This window comes from Centroberyx affinis, unplaced genomic scaffold (assembly GCF_046629955.1).
Source record: "Centroberyx affinis isolate AG114_WGS23_722 - 3 ecotype Tasmania unplaced genomic scaffold, CSIRO-AGI_Caff_v1 ptg001735l_1, whole genome shotgun sequence".
In the NCBI taxonomy this organism is placed as follows: domain Eukaryota; kingdom Metazoa; phylum Chordata; class Actinopteri; order Beryciformes; family Berycidae; genus Centroberyx; species Centroberyx affinis.
The window spans coordinates 34,830-55,212 of NW_027280140.1; the positions used below are offsets into that span (position 1 = coordinate 34,830).

The 20,383-nt window shown below is 41.5% G+C and overlaps 2 protein-coding genes across 2 annotated transcripts; both read right to left on the minus strand.

Moving 5' to 3' along the window:
* Positions 1–2,289: 2,289 nt before the first annotated feature.
* Positions 2,290–5,610, minus strand: LOC139651959 (APC membrane recruitment protein 2-like). The gene is made up of 3 exons (XM_071528862.1): positions 4,663–5,610; positions 4,435–4,575; positions 2,290–3,882 (listed from the first exon to the last, which is right to left on the minus strand). Exons 1-3 carry the CDS (start codon positions 5,608–5,610, stop codon positions 2,290–2,292), a joined length of 2,682 nt encoding a protein of 893 aa, XP_071384963.1.
* Positions 5,611–9,762: 4,152 nt separating this feature from the next.
* LOC139651960 (organic solute transporter subunit alpha-like) lies at positions 9,763–15,195 on the minus strand. Its single transcript, XM_071528863.1, has 8 exons — positions 15,120–15,195; positions 14,517–14,668; positions 13,030–13,103; positions 11,601–11,759; positions 11,191–11,302; positions 10,915–11,061; positions 10,050–10,155; positions 9,763–9,929 (listed from the first exon to the last, which is right to left on the minus strand). Exons 1-8 carry the CDS (start codon positions 15,193–15,195, stop codon positions 9,763–9,765), a joined length of 993 nt encoding a protein of 330 aa, XP_071384964.1.
* Between the last annotated feature and the right edge of the window lie 5,188 nt (positions 15,196–20,383).

The following is a 20,383-nucleotide window of genomic DNA, read 5'->3' on the forward strand; positions in this document are numbered from 1 at the left end:
GTATTTAGCACACTGTGGCACAATGTGAACCCTCTCTGATAAACAGCTTAATATCTGCTGGAGGAGTCATGATTATAGTCTCCTCTCTATACGTCTACATGCTGGTTAGACAAAGCGAAAGCAACACATTTGCTATTTGACTCCGGACCGACCTCAGCTCTGTTAAGTCGCACATCACAGGTGTTACTAAGCAGCTGCCATGTCTTGAGATTGAGCCTAGGGGCAATATTGTTCTTTTCACAGGGAGATGGTTTCACAGTTTGCCGTTCTGACGTCTATATCGGCATCTGATGCGGTGAAATCCTCGTGTTTTTCCTGAGAAAATGATTAAATGCTTCTCTTCTCAGCTTCTCGGCCTCTGGCTTCACATGGGGAACACTGCTCTTTTTGTGTCGCCTCTGCAATGCTTTATTTGTAAAAATTCACCCTTTGTCTCTCTGTCCTTATTCCTAACACCGACCTCCACTTAACATTTCCCCATGACTCACATCAGCCCCCAAACCCTGAGCTGATGTTTCACCCTCACCAGGGTCTGTTGCTCTTTTATTCAGTGGAGCGTTTACCTTTCTTTTTTCCAAAAGCTTTTTCTCTGTATTGTCTGTTTTTCGTTAAACAACGTAGGTAGGCTTTAATTTTCACTCTACCCCTCTCTCTTCAAATAATTATCTACATCCTTAACATGCGTTAACATCGAAATGTCCAAATCACACAATACACCCAGTTTCAGGGGAATTATTCAGTGGAATCATTGGCCACATTAACACTAAGAATAGCTATGACACACATTCACAGACCTTTTTCCTGATAATGTGTGCATGTTGAGTGTTTTCCCTCACAGCTGATTGGCCAGGCTCTGCTGACATTCATGTGTTTGCTATTCAGGTCAGTGAGCTTGGAGCGTGGAAGATGGGGATGATGTTGCTGTGAGAACACTGCAAGCCCATGCCACGGTCACTATAGTTAGATGGTGAGCGGCTGTGGGAATTTGTCAATGAACACAAAATGTTTCTCTTTTCTCTTCCCTCTGTTCCTTATCTCTGGCAGAATTACATAATCCTCTTTCACATAAAATTAAGTTACACAATATGCTGTCTGTCCCTACTCATTTTAAGCCAGTAAATCCTTGTATGTGTGCGTAGCTGATCTCTCTGTGGCAATTGGCTTTGCTGCAGTTTTACAAATTTGTTATTCTCACCACAATATGGAAAACAACAGATACAATCCAGCAGTAAAACAGATCTCATCTCGCTAAGGAGTACTCATATCATTTTATTGATTAAATAGGAAACAGGACAACATAGATGAGACTATACACACAGATATGGTTCTCATCTTGAGTATGAGTGGGATAAGGATAAGGATGCGCCACTGTAAGAGCTGGAGATTTCATCTCAGCATCCTCTCAGTCTCGCTCAAAAGTCCACTTTGCCATTCATAATGGCCGCTGTCTACTGTCCATGTCATCCGAAGGAGTCATCTCTATTCCTCATCTGGAGCCATAATCTCTCCCATAGTTCACAGTGTGATTTGATCATGTTACTTATGAGCAGGCGGACACACAGGCGCAGTACAGTTCCAGATATTGTGCAAAAATTAAACAACAAAAATATAGGGATGGAGGAAAAATCCTCTGGCTCATAATGGCACGTTTTCTGCTACATACGTACATCCAGAGATTGGTATGGAATGTGAATTTGGTTGTTGCATTTATTTATTGAGATGTTGCTCTCTTGGCAGGTATGAAAGGAAAAAGGGACTAGTAGTTATCAAAGAGGCTTGCTGGAAAGAAAGACAAAGGGTTTGAAGGTTCTACAAAAAGTGGGAGTAACAAAAGTTAAAAGTATTGTAGAAAAGATTGACTTTATTCTGATAGTCTGTAGGAAAAGCACCCTTAAAAAGGCACCTGCCCATGTGTGTTTGTGACTTCAGTGCCATGTTTTCTCGCAAATCCCAAAAGATCTTTTATCATGCTTATCCTTAGTTCCGGTGCTGCTGTGCGTTCAGGTCTGCCCTGAACCTTACCTGAGTGCATGTCCACTTGACCCAGCACCAAAGAGCCAGGCTCGTTGCTGTGGCTCCCTCCGGAGATGTTTTGTGCTTGAGTGCTGTCAGCCTCCTTGACTCTTTTACTGTTGCACTGCTTATGGTGTAATGAAGCCAAGAAATGACAGAGAGACAAGCCAAGAAATTCCCTAAAGATGGATGAATTAACAAGGGGTGGTCACGTAGTTATATTGGGAAAAAAAGTTGCAGTCAAAGCCATAATGTGTGTCATTGAGTCCATTGTTTTCATTTTCTTATTTGGGTGCTGCTACCTGCGGGCTTAGTACCAATCCTGCGGACAGGGACCTTGGACACTGGTATCTTGGTGCGAGGGGGTTCTTTAGCTTGAGGGATTTGAGATGCAGAGTGAGACTGTGCTCCCTGCTTTACAGGGATCTTTGAGTCACGCGGCAAACTGGTGATGACTTTAGACTGGTGAAGCTGCTGACTCTCCTCCTGGGTGTGTTTTGAGGTGGGCACGCTAGCCTCAACATCGCTGATTTTATCTTTGCTTCCTCCATGTTGAAAGTGGAAATGTGGCCTCTCCTCTTCCAGTACAGGAGTAGGCGGGTCCCAGCTCCCCTCATCATCGGCGTGCTGGTTGTCCCGGACAGGCAGCTTCCCTGCTCTGCCCCCTCCAACCACAGGTATTTTACTAAGTCCTGATGCCTTCGCTGGTGGTGTCCTCCTTTCTCTGGTGGGGCCCTGGAGGGTGGCGCGTGACTCATTCTGCACTTCTTCTGTTTTGACCGGTATGGTCCGGGCCCCCTGGGCATCCGTGCTACTTGGACCGGCCAAACGCCCATCCACTGAGGCTTGCCCACTACCCTTCACTTTAGTGGAGGTTGGGGCTTCACCCAGCAAAGGTGCAGGGGTAGGAGCAGGAGAAGGGACAGGGCAAAGGGCAGGGGCAGCAGCAGGAGGGGCTTTAGACACAGAAATTGGCATTGGAGCTGGGGCAAGGGGGGTGGGGGATGGGGTAGGAGCAGGGACAGTGGCATGAGAGGTGGGGGCTGGAGTTGATGTAGGAGCAGGGGGCATCTTATCTAGAGAAACTGGCGCAGGTGTCGGTGTAGTGATGGGAGGAATCTTATTTGAAGGAACTGGCGCCAGAGCAGGTGTAACAGCGGGAGGAATTTTATTTAAGGAAACTGGCGCCGGAGTAGGTGCAGCGGCGGGAGGAATCTTATCTAAAGAAACTGGTGCCGGAGCAGGTGTAACGGCAGGAGGAATCTTATCTAAAGAAACTGGTGCCGGAGCAGGTGTAACGGCAGGAGGAATCTTAGCTAAAGAAACTGGTGCCGGAGCAGGTGTAACGGCAGGAGGAATCTTAGCTAAAGAAACTGGTGCCGGAGCAGGTGTAACGGCAGGAGGAATCTTAGCTAAAGAAACTGGTGCCGGAGCAGGTGTAACGGCAGGAGGAATGTTATCTAAAGAAACTCGGGTAGGAGAAGGTGTAACGGCGGGAGGAATCTTATTTAAGGAAACTGATCCCGGAGTAGGTGTAGCAGTGGGAGGAATCTTATTTAAAGAAACTGGTGCCAGAGTAGGTGTAACGGTGGGAGGAATCTTATCTAAAGAAACTGGTGCAGGAGTAGGTGTAACGGCGGGAGGAATCTTATTTATAGAAACTGGGGTAGGAGCTGGGACAGGTGCAGGGCTAGGTTGGGGTTTAGCAGAAGGTATGGGAGCTGGGGCAGGTGTAGGAACGGGATCTGGGATAGTTACGAGGGAGGGAGGAGCCTTATTTAAGGCCACGGGGCCAGGGGGACATGCAGGGTCAGAAATGGTCTTGGACAGAGAGCCTGGGGCTGGAGTAGATGTGGGAACCGTCGGCATCTTGGATGAGACAACTGGTGCAGGAGAGGAGAGTTTGGGTGGAACAGTACAGGCTGCTGATACTGCCATTGGGGCTTTAGATTCAGCTGCAATTGAACTTTGCAAAGGTTTGTAGGAGGAGGAGGTTTGCAAGTTCCACACATTAGTAGAATCCGATTTAACAGATGGAGAATGGGTAAAAGCAACAGGGGCGGGGGGGCTACGGGTTACAGGCGTTGGTTTAGCTGAAGCAGGAGGTGGAGTGGCTACAGGGCTAGGTTTACTCACTGGAGCAATGGTTTGAGTAATTGCTGTAGTTTCTGGAGCTGATTTACCAGCTGTAGAGGTAAATGTTGCACTAATGGAGGGAGTCTTGACTACAGTGGCTGGGGGGATAGGAGGAGCTGTGGTAATAATAGAGGTGGAGAAGGGTGTGGATTTCATTGTTACCGGAGGGGAAGACCTCAGTGGAGTCGAAAAGCTTGTTAACATTATGGGGGCAGTTAAAGGTTTTGTCGCTGCTGTCGGAGTGGGAGTTGATTTGATTGTAATGGTAGTAGTAGGTTGAGTGGCTGGAGTAATTTCTGAGCCTGATTTGACTGAATGAGTAGTAAAAGTGGAAGATTTGGTTGAAATAGTGGTGATCGAGCTTGGTTTGGAAATGGGAGAAGAGGTTATAGTTGGCTTTGTTGTAGGAGTAAAGGATCGGGTTGAGGCTATGGTATGGACGGCTAAAGGAGAGGGCTTTGCTGTAGTGGAGCTGGTGGAGGGAGTAGAAGTCAGGGAAGAGGAGGGGACAGGTTTGAATGAGAGAGTTGTTGATGAAGGCTTCTCCTCAGTCTCTACTGCACTGATGGCACTGCTGGCTTTGCCCCACTCTGCCTCCACATCAGCAATGATGTCTCCACCCCCTGAGATTGAGTCAAAGGTCAGGAGAGAGGAGATGTCTGCCAGCAAGCAGCTCAAACTAGTCTCACCGGGCTCCATAGGTGGCTGAGAACTGGGTAAAGGCGGCACATGCTCATTAGCTCTACTCACATTGCCTGCTGTCATCTGGGGAGTTATTGTCTCTGATGGGGATGTGGCTGAGCTGTCTGGCGTCGTTACGCTCTTGACTGGCTCAGAGCTCTCAGTCTCGGGGCTGTCCAGAGAGCGAGGCTGGGATTTGGGTGTGAGGGTGAGGTCCTCTTTAATGATTTCCACACTGTTTGTGCGGGATGACATGAGAAGTGGGCTCGGCGGCGCTTCCTCCTTGCCCTCCTTATCCTTCTGGCGAAACTTAACATTGTCAAAGAGACCCTTCAGCCCCCGACGCTGTCGACCCACTGGCTGGGACACCGTTTGGACTCGGCGATCACCCCCTCCTCTCCGGCCGCCCCTCAGTAACGACAGGAAGCTAAGGGACTTGGCGGAGGTGGTTGAGGAAATGGAGGTACGAGGAGGAGAGGCAGCCAGAACGCCATCTTCACCTAGTGGCTCCTCCTCTGCCTGCCCACTCTCTCCTTGACTCGCCTCTTGTTCCTTTTCCTTCTCCGGGTCCTGCTCCGAATCTGGCGCAGTGGTCTCCGTTAATCCATCTAGGGTCTTGCTCCTGGCAATAGGTGACTTGTTGTTTCCATCACCTTTGCTACGGATGGAAAAGATGTTACCTGGCTTGCGTTTGCCAAACAGCTTGAATCCTTTTCTGATTTTTCCACTTGGCTGGGATTCACAAGGCGGGGGGTCGATGTTCTCCATTTGTACATCCATCTTCTCTCCGTTTCCCCCTCTCGCTGCACCTTTCTCTGTGTCCCCCTGTCACTTGCTGCAATTATTATTCTCCTGTCAGCGGACTGAGCATTTATCTCCCCACCTTTATCTTTTTATCCCTCTGCAGACTGCCTTTGCCTCTGTTGCTTCCAGTACGTTTTCTTTTTCAGTTGTCTCTGTCCCTCCCTCTGTCTATCTTTCCCATCCAGCTCTTTCTCCTCTGTTTCTCCCTTGAATGCCCCTCCCCTTTGCCTCTTTTTCTCTGGCTGCTCTCGCCGGTTGCCATAGCAACTGAGGAGCTAAGCAGCTTTCGTCAGCAATGCAGAGCCAGGGGCTGTCATCAGCCCACCCCGAACACAGCTTTCTCTTCCTCTCTCTCTCTTCCTCTCTCTCTTTTTCTCTCCCTCTCTGTCCGATGACTATGTTTACATAAGCAGCACAGACAAATACATTAATAGGACTCAATTTTGTATTGTATTCCAAATGAACTGGCTTCATATAAACAGTGTAATCTATTTGTACATGCAGGCCAATAATCTGTTCATAAAAATAGATTTGCTTGTATTCTAAATTAAATGACCTCATTCACATCTACTGTGTTAGAGCAATGTAATTCACCCCAATCTGATAAAAAATGTAAAGATGCTTATAATTTTCTCACACATATAAACAGTTAATGCAGTCAACAGTGCAACAGTCACGTTCAGTAGATATTAACCTATATAATGTCTCCCTCTTTCAGTCTATTTGGCCATCTGCATATGATTTCAGACTGCCAATAATGTCATGTTTCAGTTTTACATGTGAAGTTTGCATGTTGTCTATTTTGTAAAACAGCTATGTCTAACAGCTGTCTTTAACTCCTTTTAGAGCGCATGTGAAAAAGTGTAAATGTTTATGTTATTGTCATCATCAAATCAATTTGAGAGCCAGAGCAAACCCAGGCAAGACCCTGACCTTTTGAACAGCTTAGCCGAGTCAACACCAGACCTGAAAACAAACAAGCCATTGAGAATGATTACATAATTGCAATTAAATGAATGAATGGATCGTATTTTAGAGGAAATAAGCAACATGTGATTTCTGGGGAAAAAATGAGGCACTACTATGGAAGTGTTAATATCTTCTCTCATTATTATATATTTATTATATGTCGGCTATGTTTTTATTATTATAAGGTGTAATATGTGTGTATTTAGTCCAACCATTCAAGCATAGACACTACTTGGCCAGTAGGGGAGGAAGTATAATAAAGTCTCAAATTTAAACCAAACAGCTGTTTTTTCCGTTTAACTTTGTGATCTGAATTAATCTTGTTAATCTTGAGATCTGATTTAACCTTGTTTCAGATCTAAGACTTTTGGCTGATGTAATTCTAACATCAAAAGCCATCCTCAGCTGGCCCATTAGTCAAGTGTCCACTATTTATTTTCTCTTCCTAGTGCTTGATAATGACTTTGTGACAGAAACATTGCTAGAAATGAAATTTGCTATTTTCTAATAGATGTTCATATTCATCAAGGAATATTGTCACTTAAAATCTGTGGGATTATTTATAACAATTTAAAACAACAATGCCCTCTATACATGGATATTAAAATATGAATGTAATGCTCTCTTTTAAATGAAGGGGCTGTGGTGGTAGTAAATACAAAATTAACCAAAAAATACTATAGTTTGATATAATATTATTTTTAAAAGTAGAACTTTTGTGTTGGTAACAGGCTACTTGTCCACATTCTAAACACAAAAAAAAAAAAATGTCATCAGTCGGACTAACAATTACCAGTTTAATAAATGTTCTTACAATATCTGGACATCCCTGTGCAAGTAAATGGGAGTTAGGTTTGCACAAATTAGTCATGTGAGCTTAGGAGCAACTAGTATTCTTTATTACCATTATAGTGAATGAGGTTTTTGGGGATGGAGTGACCACGACCTCTGGTGGCATTTTAAGAAACTGCATAATTTACTTTGAGCTGCTGCTCCTGCTGTGAGTTTGGAAATGAAGCTGCTGTCTCATCCAACACCTGTATTCCCTGGTTCATACAAGTAGGCTGTAAGTGGAGGACTACTCCGCTAGACTATGGACTTCTCTGGCTTTCCCTTGAGGCAGTGTTCAGGTACAATAATTGATTCCAGTGGATGTAACAAGATGGACTCATACGACTACTAGATACCATAAGGAACCACATGATTCTAGGTTAGACAGGAGTGTTAACATTTTGGCTAACCAGCCAGACACTAGCCTTAATTTTCTGTGTCATGAAGTCGTTGGGATCTTTGATTTTGCTAATACATGTATAACTTTGTGCATACATGCAAAACATGCATCACTGGTATGCAGTCATGAGGAGAAAAAAATACATATTATCAGAGTCAATGGATATTAAGCTGCTTTAGGAAAACTCAGTTTTTCATAATAACAGGTTGGACACAGATACTTCCCTGTAAATGCTATAAAGTATAAATGTACAGTGGCGATAGATTTTTCTTCCATGTCATTTGTTTATTTTTTGGTGCAAACACACAGTAAAGGGTAATGCATTAGACCAGCGCACTGAACTGTATTTCTACCTAACCCACTACAGTATGCTGTGTCATTATTTAATGCCACACTTTATTTTGTCTCACAAGAAGAAACATCAGACATCATTTTAGGCCTCGTTTCAGAATCTCAAACAACTAGCAAAAAAATCACTCTTATGGTGATATATGCTGACGATACCTAGCTCCTCCTGTCGTTCCCGCCAGACGACCCCACAGTCTCGGCGCGGATATCGGCATGCCTCGCCGACATCTCGGCTTGGATGAAGGAACGCCACCTTCAGCTTAACTTGTCAAAGACTGAGCTCCTTGTCATCCCAGCCAGTCCCTCTATACAACAACAAATCAGCATCCAGCTCGAATCAACTGAGCTCATACCCACAAAGTCTGCCAGAAAATGACCAGCTAACCTTCAAGGAGCATGTGACTTCTGTTGCTCGGTCATGCCAATTTGCTCTATACAATATCAGGAAGATCAGACCCTACCTGTCTGAACATGCAGCACAATTCCTGGTACAGGCTCTTGTAATATCATGCCTTGACTACTGCAACTCCTTACTGGCAGGGCTCCCGGCCTGTACTTTCAAACCTCTGCAGATGATCCAGAATGCGGCGGCGCGTCTGGTCTTCAACCAGCCCAAAAGAGCACATGTCACTCCGCTATTCATATCCCTCCACTGGCTCCCAGTTGCTGCCCACATCAAGTTCAAGTCCTTGATGCTCGCCTACAAAACAATAACCAAAACGGCTCCGACCTACCTGAACTCTATGCTCCCTCCCGCTCACTACGCTCTGCCATGGAGCGGCGCCTGGTGCTGCCACCACAGCAAGGCCCTAAGTCTCTAGCCAGACTCTTCTCTTCTGTGGTTCCCCGGTGGTGGAACGAGTTGCCAAACTCCATTCGATCCGCAGAATCCCTCTCTATCCTTAAGAAAAGGCTAAAGACCCAGCTCTTTAGCGAATACCTCCTTTCATAAAAAAAATAAAAATAAAAATTTTTTTTTTTGATGCACTCTATGCATTACCTCATAGCACTGCCTTGTAGCACTCCCTCGTAGCACCTATGTCCTGTTGGACCAGAACTTAGCTCTATAGCACTTACTCTCGTTGTTCTCTCCTATCTAGAAACTTGCTTGTGTTGTATGCAAATCTCATGTGTAAGTCGCTTTGGATAAAAGCGTCTGCCAAATGTGAAATTGTAAATTGTAAATTGATGGCCACAGTCTTAGTGAGTCACACACATACACATGTGCACATACACACACACACACACACACATACATACACAGTAACACAAATAAATAGGTGTACTATTTACTGAAATCGAGGCATATGTAAAAAAGTATCTTCCATCACCCCCAGATATTAATAAACTTGTCCAATCCCAGTCTTTAATCCCCCCCCCCCCCCCCCCATGCCTTTGAGTCACAGAATGAGTTAAATGTTATAAGGTTATAAAACAGTTGTACATTCCCTCAAGCTCAACTAACACATGACTTAGACAATCTGATACATTACAGTATTATCATCAATAGAGCAATATTTTGACTTTTGCACTTTCTCACTCTCTTCCTCTCAACCTCTTTTTCCCTTCCTATCTTCCTCTTACACATCATGCTCCACCTCAGCACCCTGCAGGCAAATTTTGGCGTTGTGGTCGTTGTCGTCCTGACGTGCGGCGGAGGGAAGGGGGTCGTACACACGCCGGTACAAAAAGCGTGTGACCAGAGTGATGAGGAACATCTCCATGATCATCAGCTGCTGACTTAACACTGCAGAACAGACAAAAATAAACAGAGTTGGAGACAGTTTAAATCTGTTTCAGTCATCAGCGGCTGATGAAGAGAGATGCTCGATAGAGTATGCCGTGTATGTATTCAGATGTTTCTTACTAGATGCACGGGCTTGGGAAGAGAAAGGAGGGACACAGGCAATGGTTCCATCCAAGGCCAAGATGTTAATGATGGATGTCTGCAGCTGACTCAGTACAAGCACCAACTATGGAGACAGCCAATGCTGGATCAGTTACATGTAGACTAGTCACATACTTAAAGGTGCACCATCTAGCATTTTTAAATATGTCATTGTCAAATTAAATGCGATACCTTGGTATTATTACGAAAAACAAATGAGTCAACGGTCGAGGCGATTGGTAGCCTCTGGTGTTGTTAGTGCTTGTGTTTCTTGAAATTAAGACCAGATTTCCCATAATACCCATTTCTTCCTTCTGTCTCTTTCACTTTACGGAATAGGATAAACATGTTGGAAGTGATTTTTCCTGGTGGCACACAATGTATAATGCAGTATAGAGGCTGCCAATCTTCTTGGTGAATGTTTACAGTAATTATACAACAGTAATGTGTCGGAATTCATGTTGTAGTGAGTTATTGATGTTAAAATGCTACACATAGCTCCTTTAAAGGGATACTTTAACATTTACACGTTGTTCATTAGACATTTGCCAGACTGTAGGCTGCGGGAAAGAAATCTACACTGGAAATTCAATCAAGTGAAAGTGAAGTGAAATGTCTCACTGAAACTAGATTTAACCGCAAGTTAACTTGCGGCTAGTGGTACCAATGAGTTTCATTGAAGAATGACAACAATACTAACTTACCACATTGCGATATTTGTCTGGTGAAGAATTGCAAGCTAAAATTAAATTATGCAGGTATCCTTTTAAGATTGCAACTGTTTTGTACCTGACCACAAAAGCTGTAGAGTAATATTGGTTGTATATTGGCTGTCTTGACTCACTTGGTACATGGCGTACTTGGGGATCATCTTGATGCTGCGCAGCGATTGGTGGGTATTCATGAACACGATGCCAACTGGCCAGAGGGAGGTGATGGTGAGAACACCAATGAAGGGATTGATCCAAATAGCTGTACCAGTGATCTCTAGCTGCACAAGAAGAAGTGAAGAAATATTTCAATTTGCCTTGCAGACTGATGGACGTCAATAGCATTAGATGTAAAGTTCAAATAATATTCAGTACAATCAGATATTTAGAGAAGCCTTTCAAAAACTTACATCAGAAAGATCAAAGTATCCATTGGTCCATAATATTATGGAGAGGACTGAGAGCGCTGTCTTTAAGATTGCATACTGAAGAGATCCCAGCTTCAACAAGAACATCATTCGCCTGAATGAAATAGCCCAAAAAGATCCACATCAGAAATGTCTACATTAAAAATACCTTAAAAACAGATACAGTATATAGAACAGACAAATTGTCTATAAAAAACACTTTGTAACTCTGTTTTCAAAAGTGCTATGTAAATAAAGTTATTATAATTTTTTTTATTTTATTTTATAGAAACTCGTCATACAGACAGTAATCATGGATAAAGTAGGCTTGTGTCAGCTCTGACAGAACAGTTTCTATTGCACATTACCCAGAATGCATTACACAACATAAGCAGCTATAAAGAGGTGAATACCGTGTCAGAGGCACGCGGGGTAAACAGAGGCAGCAGCAGCAGCAGGGTCCTGTGCTGATCTTGAAGGTCTCACCAGAATAGCGCTGCAGAAAGGCATTGCTGCCCCCCTGCTCCTCTATCATCAGAACCAAGACTTTATACACCACCACTGCAAAATAACTACAGAGAGAATCACCGGGAACTTAGACAACTATACATATTGTTTTACTCTTTCTCTATATATGTATGCTATATTGCAGGGCCTTTTCAGCTTTTTTCAGCAAAGGACCATCATGTAAAGTTAATGCTATTATTAAATTAAATTATGCTACTACTGTATTCATTTCCTTTCATCTACAGCACTCATACTACACCGCTGCACATGATGTACATATATAAATCACATTAATCATAAAGCACATAAAATTGGCCTCATAATGTGACAATCCTGGAAAAACTGCCTGAATTCTATTAAACCTTTGCACATTCTTGAAGATGTAGTATGATCTTTGCCCTGTCCCGCACTCAGAGAGTGTAATGATTAACTGAGTAGTTAAACTATACAACTATCATCAGCAAATTATAAAATGTTTTCACTTTGTCATTGCTTTTATTAGGTTGGCATTTTAGTTGTTTAGCTAATGTTGTAGTCCTGAGCAGCTTGCAGTGGGTTAGCATGGGGGGTTTAGTGTCTTGCTCAAGGACACACTGCTGCTGGGACTGAACCTCAGAGGTTTTGTAAATGAGTGTCAGCCAGTGAATTTTACGACATATTTGAGGCTGGCCAGTTTTCAGTGGAATACAAATTGCAGAGGTGTGTCTTGTAAGGATTGGTGCATTTGTGATAAACCTAAGGGCGGAGTCATACATCTAGCTGTTTCAAGAGTAAAGGGCATCTTCATCTTCTTAGTGTTGTCACTGTAACCAAACATGGGGAGGATGGCCGTCTGAATCAGCATGAGTTTGGCAGAGTGATCACAATAAAAGAAGCCAAGCCTAGGTTTGACTTCTGAAATTCTGAAAGGTCTGTCTGAAATTTTGTAATATCTTGTGAGAAGGACAGGTTGTCATCAAGCCATATACTGGAGCTAAATACTTGTGCAGACTGATTCAAGTACAGAGTCACTGTTGTTTGGGAATGGGACAGGGAAAGACAGCAGGCTTCTTGCCCAACTGTTTTGTGTTTGACACTTGGTTGTTATTTGACAAAATTGATTGTGCAACTTCAAGACAGTCTAAGAATAAGATATTAAGAATTTAAGTTTTTTTTTTTTAAATGAGATACTTTGTTGTTGAACAATAGAACAATTTGAAATGGGTGCCATTGCACTGACTTGACTTGACTGACTCTTGGGAGCATTTACACAGTTATTGCATAGACAATATGATGTACCTGTATACTGGGCAGTATGGACATGAGTATGTTTGGTGTAGATGAGAAAAAACGTACCAATTGGAAGTCATGTCTGTGAACATGACGGCCCTGGGGATCCACATCCCAAAACAAGACATGGTGGCAATGACCTGAAACAGAGACATATGATTATTATATGGAATATAATTATTCCCATAAAAAACACAACACTGCATCCTCTTAGTTAATTAGCCAACTTATCAGTCAGTCAACAAGGGCATATTAGTCCATTTGTTGCTTTTAAAGGTCCCATATTCTCCACTTTCCAGTGTTTTATTTTATGTCTTGAGGTCCATTCAAAGCTGTTTTTACACGTTCATTTTTCAGCATCTCTCTGAGTCTTGCCAAGAACAAGCTATTTCTGTTGCTGTGTCTTTAAAGCTCATTAATATTAATGACCATTCTGTTCCAATTGGCTAACTGTTTCAAGAGTGAAATGTGAGACACTGCAGCCCGGCAGCAACAGGTAGAGAAAACTCTCTGGTAAACAGACAATGGCAACCGCTCAACCGCTTTGAAAAAAACACTTTGTTAGTCTATTATTTCTTACAAAAATGATAATGAGCGAAGCTTTGTAACGCCACAAAGTTACAGTAGTCCAAACAGCTTGTTTAGAGGCTCAGTTTTCTAATATGGATTGTGTGGATTTAGTTGGCTACCGTGCATTTTGATACTTTCACGATGTTTAGATAGCACATCCAACTCCTTTATAATCAAAGAGGCAAGGGAAATCTGGGACCTTTAATCCTTATTTTATATATAGATATATTTCACAATATATAAAATAGTTATTTCCCCCCAAAAATGTAAAAATAATCAATCCTCTATCAATATTTGCAATGGCACTGGTCTTAATTAATGCCTGTCCAACATGCTATTTTCTGTCTTGCGCTTTGTTTTGCTTCCTAGTGTTTTTTTTTGTCGCACACTGTATGTTGTAAAGTCCTTGGAGACATGCTTGTGATGAAGGGATATATAAATAAATGAACTGGAATTTTAACTCCATGATAGATATTAAAGGAATAGTTCAGTATGATTATACTGTGAGCATTGTGTTTTGCAAAACAACGTTTAGCATAGTTTTCAAAGACTGTCGCCTATGCCCCTATAGGTTTCTATTGCAGTAGAGTGGGAGGGGGCCGCCCGGTGTTACCGGACGGGCAGAGCAGGCGGCTAGCAAAGTTCTGGTTTCTACTAATAGGGATCATGATGGAAAACATGTTAAAAATTGCATTTTCAGCTGGACAATAACATAGGAGTAGTAGTAGTAGAGAATTTGCTGTTTTTAGTGATTTTATGTTTCATTTAATTCTAGATCATTTTTTATTTGTTTTTGCTTTGTTGTTTGTCTTTCATATTCTGTTTTCTCTGTTTTAATGATTTTACCAGATATTATAAAGGCATTTGTTTTTGAAAAGTACTCCACAAATAAAGTCGTTGATGATGATTATTATTATCAATATCAGTATTAGTATTAGTAGTATAATTTTTATTATAACATCAAAAGAGGCCTGAATGCTTACTGGTCCAGCACCGTTGATCCAAATAATGGTCTTCTTCTTAGGATGGGGCAGTTTTCTGTACACATAGATGCACCCCTCCAGGTACAGCAGCAGAGAGAGGGAGGCCATGAAGGTGAGCATGGAGTATATACAAACTCCAAACATATCTAACTCTGGTTCAGAAAGAGTTGGAGGAGAGAGAGGGAAGACGGAAGGGAAAGGGTTCCAATTATTTCAAATAATTTTCATCTATCTTCTCCATCTTCTGTTATCTTTATTATTAAGCAAGCTAACTGGCTCCTGATTATTTCCATTATGCAGCTGGGTGAAAGCCAGCATACTATCAGATTATTTATTATTACTTTGTGGAATATTCCTTATAAAGTTTAACTTCTCAGGGGGGCAATTGCATAGACCATACCCAGTTTAAAATTAATAATTAAATAAATTATAATTTCCTAATTCATCCAATTATTAATTAATCTAAATTCCGACAAGTACAACCCTCAGGCTCATTTGAACGTGTACAGGAAGCTACTGATTGAATTCCTTGTGTCATTAGGTCAGCTCAGTTGATAACAAAACATTATCTGCAAGTAAGATAAAGTAATATGGGTCACTTACGCTTTATCACTTCCGTAGCCAATGGGGGTTCCTGTAAACAAGCTGGATCAATAGTGCTGTTGAAGTCTTCCTCCATGGCATATAGAAATTCCTCCTGAAGCCTGGACTACAAGACTAATTTTTAAAAAAGAAATAGCCTAGAAAGTTTGAACTTAACTTGACTCAATTTTCTTTCCAAGTATAAATAAAACCTGATCAGTAGCTTGTTTTAAAGAAATGTAAAGTTTAAGCTCAAATTATTTATTTTCCCTTTATATTTCACTATATTTAAATGGATTCCTGTAGCAGGTTAATGTATTCTTCAGCTAGTGCACTTTACCCTGCAAGTGACTTAAGGAATGAAAGTATGATGACAAGTAAGAGCTGCCAGGTTTATGAAACCACCTCTGCATATGACTAAGCCTACCCTTCTTCAAGTAACCGCCTCTCATTCATTCACAGAATTATCTTCAGACAGAGGTAGTTGTAGGTGTGGATTTTGGTTGAAAGGGCAAGACTGGGGTTTCAACCCACTGAGTCAGGGGAAATGACCTTTGTTTCCTTTCCAGCAAATATAAAAGATATAAAATAATAATGGAATGGTCAAGCTGTGAGGAATTTGTATATTTTTGTTATATATTACAGTTTCAGTGCATCTAGTACACATACCACTTATAATGGGTTGGTACCAGGAAGTAAAGCCTTTGCTCATTGGCACACAGCAGTGGAGTAGCAACTATACATTTCATTTTTAACCTTTTAACCAGGCAAGTTGACTAAGAACACATAACAGCAATGGACTAGGGGACTTACTAGTTACAGAGGGAGGAAAGGTTATACTTATTCACTTGAGAGCTGCCCAGTAAAACCTCAATGTTGTACTGGTGGCTATGGAGTGCTGCCTTTGGAGCAGCTTTGGTTTGAACCGCCTAACATTAGCGGTTGTGGGGAGGGTGAGTGTGTCTCAGTTTCCTCCCCTGCCCACATCTTCCAAGCTGTTCCAGTGATTTAAATCTGTGGCCTTGTAGTCACAAGTTCACAAAGGAATTTAGAGTATGCCTATCTATGAGCCTTATTTCTGATCAATGACTGAAATGCATAGGAATAGGTTAGGAGTAGCAATATACCCACCTCTTTCACTACCACGACACCACTGCAGACATCCTTCATATGGTCTGTCTCGCTAAACTTCAGGGTACGCCACTGAATTTAATAAAAATTATAGCTATAAATAGTGTGCTGTGCAGGGTATCTGCTCATCATCATCACCCTTCCTATGAGAGTGATTTTCTTCACTCACTTGCAAAATTTGAGTGTAAAAGTGTCATACTTCTGGCTGGTCTTCCACCACGCTTTCTCAAACACAGGAATGCACTGAGTGTAAAGGTGATGAAAAATAAAACATGATCATCTGAATGTAAAGTAAATTAATTGTTTTGTCCTTTACAAGGAAGCTACACACTAGGTTCAAATGGTTCACTTTATTCAAAGCAAAGATGAGTGTTACGGCCTCATATACGTCTTATCTACTAATTTACTATGGAGAGTTGAATGGCATTGAGGTCATTCCCCCCTTCCTACCAGCAGACACACACTGGGTGAGGTCTAATTGGCCAGTTGGGACCTTGAAGGGAACATGAGACATTTTCACCCACCGACTGTAATTTCTAGGCAGAGGTTAAGTGTGTTTCTGATAGTTTTTTACAATTCAGAGCACGGACATTTGTGTTCCCAGCGCTAAGAGTTGCTGTGTGGGCACAGTTCCTATACAAATCTCTCCATACAAGGTGTGGCATATTGGGCTGATCCCTACTGATACAGCAGATCCCTATGCTCCTCTGTTGACCCGCCTTGTCCCTGGCTTATCACGTTCCTGTCCTGGAGATAAAAATCAAATGCAACTCAAAGCTGAAACCCCATCAAGAGATAACCATCATAAACTGCCATCTTTACACCACACTAGGCAATACTGTCAAACAGTGTCGGCACATTTTCATGATCTGGCAAAAGTGAAGAGCATAGTTTCTTCCTTGTTGTGTCACCAACATCTCATTCATTGACTCTGTACACTGCTGTGAAGGCTGTAACTGCATATCACCATCTAGATTGCACCTGAACAGTTTTATCATTCCTCTTAGTTAGTTACGTCTTCTAAAATGTCAAATTGAACAGCTCACAACACACAACAGTCTATAGCGCCGCCCAGAATAGATACAGGGGTTGGTTCTCTAAATCTGTAATTTGTGTTTAAAAATGTTAAACTTCACAATGTTTTACATTTAGTATTGCCAATATTGCATCAACATATTGTGTTTTCTTGGCAGCCACACCATATGGTGCTCTAATGGGCACAACCAAATCAATTGCAAGATAGCAGCGGAGCGCACATACAAAGCATTTCAGGGTGTTAGATAAAAATGCTGATTCCACTGTTCCATTAAAACTATATATATATATATATATATATATATATATATATATATATAATTTCATTTTAGATACAATAGCCTGTATAATAAACTGTATTTTTATAGCACCTTTCATCCAGAATTGTAACCCAAAGTGCATCACATAATAATAAATAAAAACCGGACATGAAATAAACCAGAGTTAAACATAAATCCTTAACAAGCAGTAAAATAGTTGATACAAAACAAAAGAATAAAACAGGATAACACATTATTAAGACTAAACAAAAGAGAAAAAAGAAGAGTGTGAACATAAAACCCTATGTACATGGAATAACTTTAATTAAAAGCTAGATTAAAACGATATGTCGTTAACTTTTTCTTTTTTTTCTCATTTAAATTTTTTGTTTTTCAAACAACCTGCAACATTACAATACAAAACATACTTTTCACGTGGTAGTCTACAGGTAACAAAGTACACAAACGCAGATAGAAAACAAAAACAAAAAAAAACCCAAAAGCAAACACAACAGCAGAGCGTAAAAAAAGTCTGTAGAAAATACGGTAAAAAACTGTGAAATAGCAACAGTAAAAGACTGTAAAATCCGAAATGGTATATCACCGTAGTAAATACATTGAATTACCGTAAACAAAGAAACAGCCCTGCAAACAAGCCCCTGCGGGGCCCATGCGGGCTTCTTGTGGGCACTGTGGGCTAGGGCCAACCCACACCAAACCCAAACGGGCCCAGTGCGGGCTTGCCCACACGAGCCCCACAGCAGAACCCTTCCTTTGGGCTCCCTGCGGGCTTTCTGTGGGCAGCCCACAGTAGCAAACTGCCCACAGAAAGCCCTCACAGGCCCAGTGTGGGCCAGCCCGTTCGGGCCCACAACAACTTTTCTACCTCTGGGCCCACACGGGTTTTGTGTCGGCAGCCCACATTCGTTTTTTTTTTGTTTTTTTTATATATATATATATATATTTTAATTTAAGGTAATTAGAGGTTTAGGTTAGTTCTCTTAAGGTAACTCCTGTTTGAGGTTGTGACCATCTTATCCTTTTTTGAGTAGCCTAAATTTTGTTATTTGCTGGGTAGCCTAGAGATATCTCATCCCCCCCACTTGATTATATGCCAATTTTGATATTTATTCGTCTTCTGGCCTCAGTTGGCAGCTTGCCAGAGAAAAATAAATAGCAGCAAACAAGTAATAAAAACCTTTTAAGCAACACACAACGCAACACACAAGAAAAAGTTTTAACCGTATACCCAACAACAAAACACCTTTTAAGTACAGGGGAATAACAGAGACACCTAACAATATAATACAATCCTGTACAAACCAGTAGTCCCTTAAAATAACCTTACATTTACATTAATTCAACCCTTAATTCATACAAAACCCCCTTAAAATGAGTTAAGTTATTAATGGAGGAGATCCATCAAAATCTCCTTAAACTCTCCTTAATGTTAGACTGCTTACTTTCTAATCTAATGTAAAATTCAGTGAGACATGAACTTTCCATTAATAATTTCTCATTAATAACCTGTAAACCTGCACAAAAGGCATAAAAACCCTTCATTTATAATGTCTCCACGAAGCAACTCATGAATAAATCCCTTAAAAACTCACGATTCTAACTTTACTTCTTTTTTTTTTAAAGCTATGTTATTTTTTATGGATAATTAATGCATGTAATGAGAAATGAAGGTTTTTGTTGAGACTGTGACAGAGGTGTTAATTCATCTCTATGGTCATTTCTGAGGCCATACCCGCTGTATTCCCGATGCCTGATTCACCTCATTGGAACTATTTTGTTTGCTGAAGAACGCCAGTGTATCACTACGCACTGGAGCCTGTTGCCATGTCATGCTGTCTACGAGTACGAGAGCATTGAAAATTTCGCGGTCATCCAGAACGTTCTCTTGAGGTAAGTTTTAATTTAAACGTTTTTTTCTTGAACTTTGACGTTTAACAGCAAATATTTGTCAGCACTGCAGTGTAGTGTTGTACTGGGATTGCGTAAAGGGGATTTAGCTAATTCAGACCATTATATGTTTTTTGTCGAGCGAAAACTAGAATAAAGCCGTTGTGATTGTTAACTAGGTAACGTTACGTTTGATTTAGCTTAAACCAGGCTTAAAATAAATAAAGCTGTCTTATTTTTTCCACCCTGTTAACCCTATATTGTATATTCTACCACGCCCCCAGTAAGATCATGATCCGCCATGGCAAAAATAGTTTTAAAATATTTTATTTTTTGACGAAAATGGACCCTAAGCAGGCTAGGCTGTGCTGGCAGGAGGCCAGGAGCGCGCGCTGCGCCACACAGGTGCCTCTCTCTGCTCTCTTCTCCTTTCCTCTCCTCTGAATCGCCGTTCTCAGTCAAACAGGCATGCGCAGCAGAGAAAGACAGCTGAGAGAGAGGCAACCTTGTGTTAAATAAAATCGGGATCAGTAACATTGTAGTTAAATCTCCCTTGGTCAAAGACAATACTTAAATGACAGGGAAACAGACTTAAATTTGCAGTTAGAAGAAATTACCTCTCTGCCCCACCAAATCTAGCTTTACCTTACTTCAAGTCTTCTGTTGGTTTTGCTAGCTTCCTTACAGTCAAGAATTAGCTATAGAGAAGTGATTAGCTAACCTTCCTGATAGAAATTTTTGTGACGATCAGCAAAACTTAACGTTTGATAAATTGAAGACTCTCCTGTAGGTCAAGTTTCCTCACATTAGACCTTCTTGGCTAAATCAGATGAAAATGGACTTTTCCCCACTTAGTCTTTCAGATGAATTTAATGTTTATCTTATCAAGGAAGAGAAAGACAGGAGATGACGAGGTGGAGAGGTAAAGTTGGACAAGAACTAGGCTAGAGT

Excerpts from the sequence above, each read along its gene's own strand:
- LOC139651959 (XM_071528862.1), bottom strand. The coding sequence starts at position 5,610 with ATGGATGTACAAATGGAGAACATCGACCCCCCGCCTTGTGAATCCCAG. Across the intron at positions 4,576-4,662 it reads CAACAACTCTCTCATTCAAA|TCAACCCGATCCTTTACTCC; the intron begins CCTGTCCCCTCC and ends CATACCATAGCC. Across the intron at positions 3,883-4,434 it reads CAGGCTCAGAAATTACTCCA|ATGCCGACGGTTCCCACATC; the intron begins GCCACTCAACCT and ends GTCTCATCCAAG.
- LOC139651960 (XM_071528863.1), bottom strand. The coding sequence starts at position 15,195 with ATGGAGGAAGACTTCAACAGCACTATTGATCCAGCTTGTTTACAGGAA. Across the intron at positions 11,303-11,600 it reads CCCCGCGTGCCTCTGACACG|GCGAATGATGTTCTTGTTGA; the intron begins GTATTCACCTCT and ends TATTTCATTCAG. Across the intron at positions 10,156-10,914 it reads CCAAGTACGCCATGTACCAA|TTGGTGCTTGTACTGAGTCA; the intron begins GTGAGTCAAGAC and ends CTGTCTCCATAG.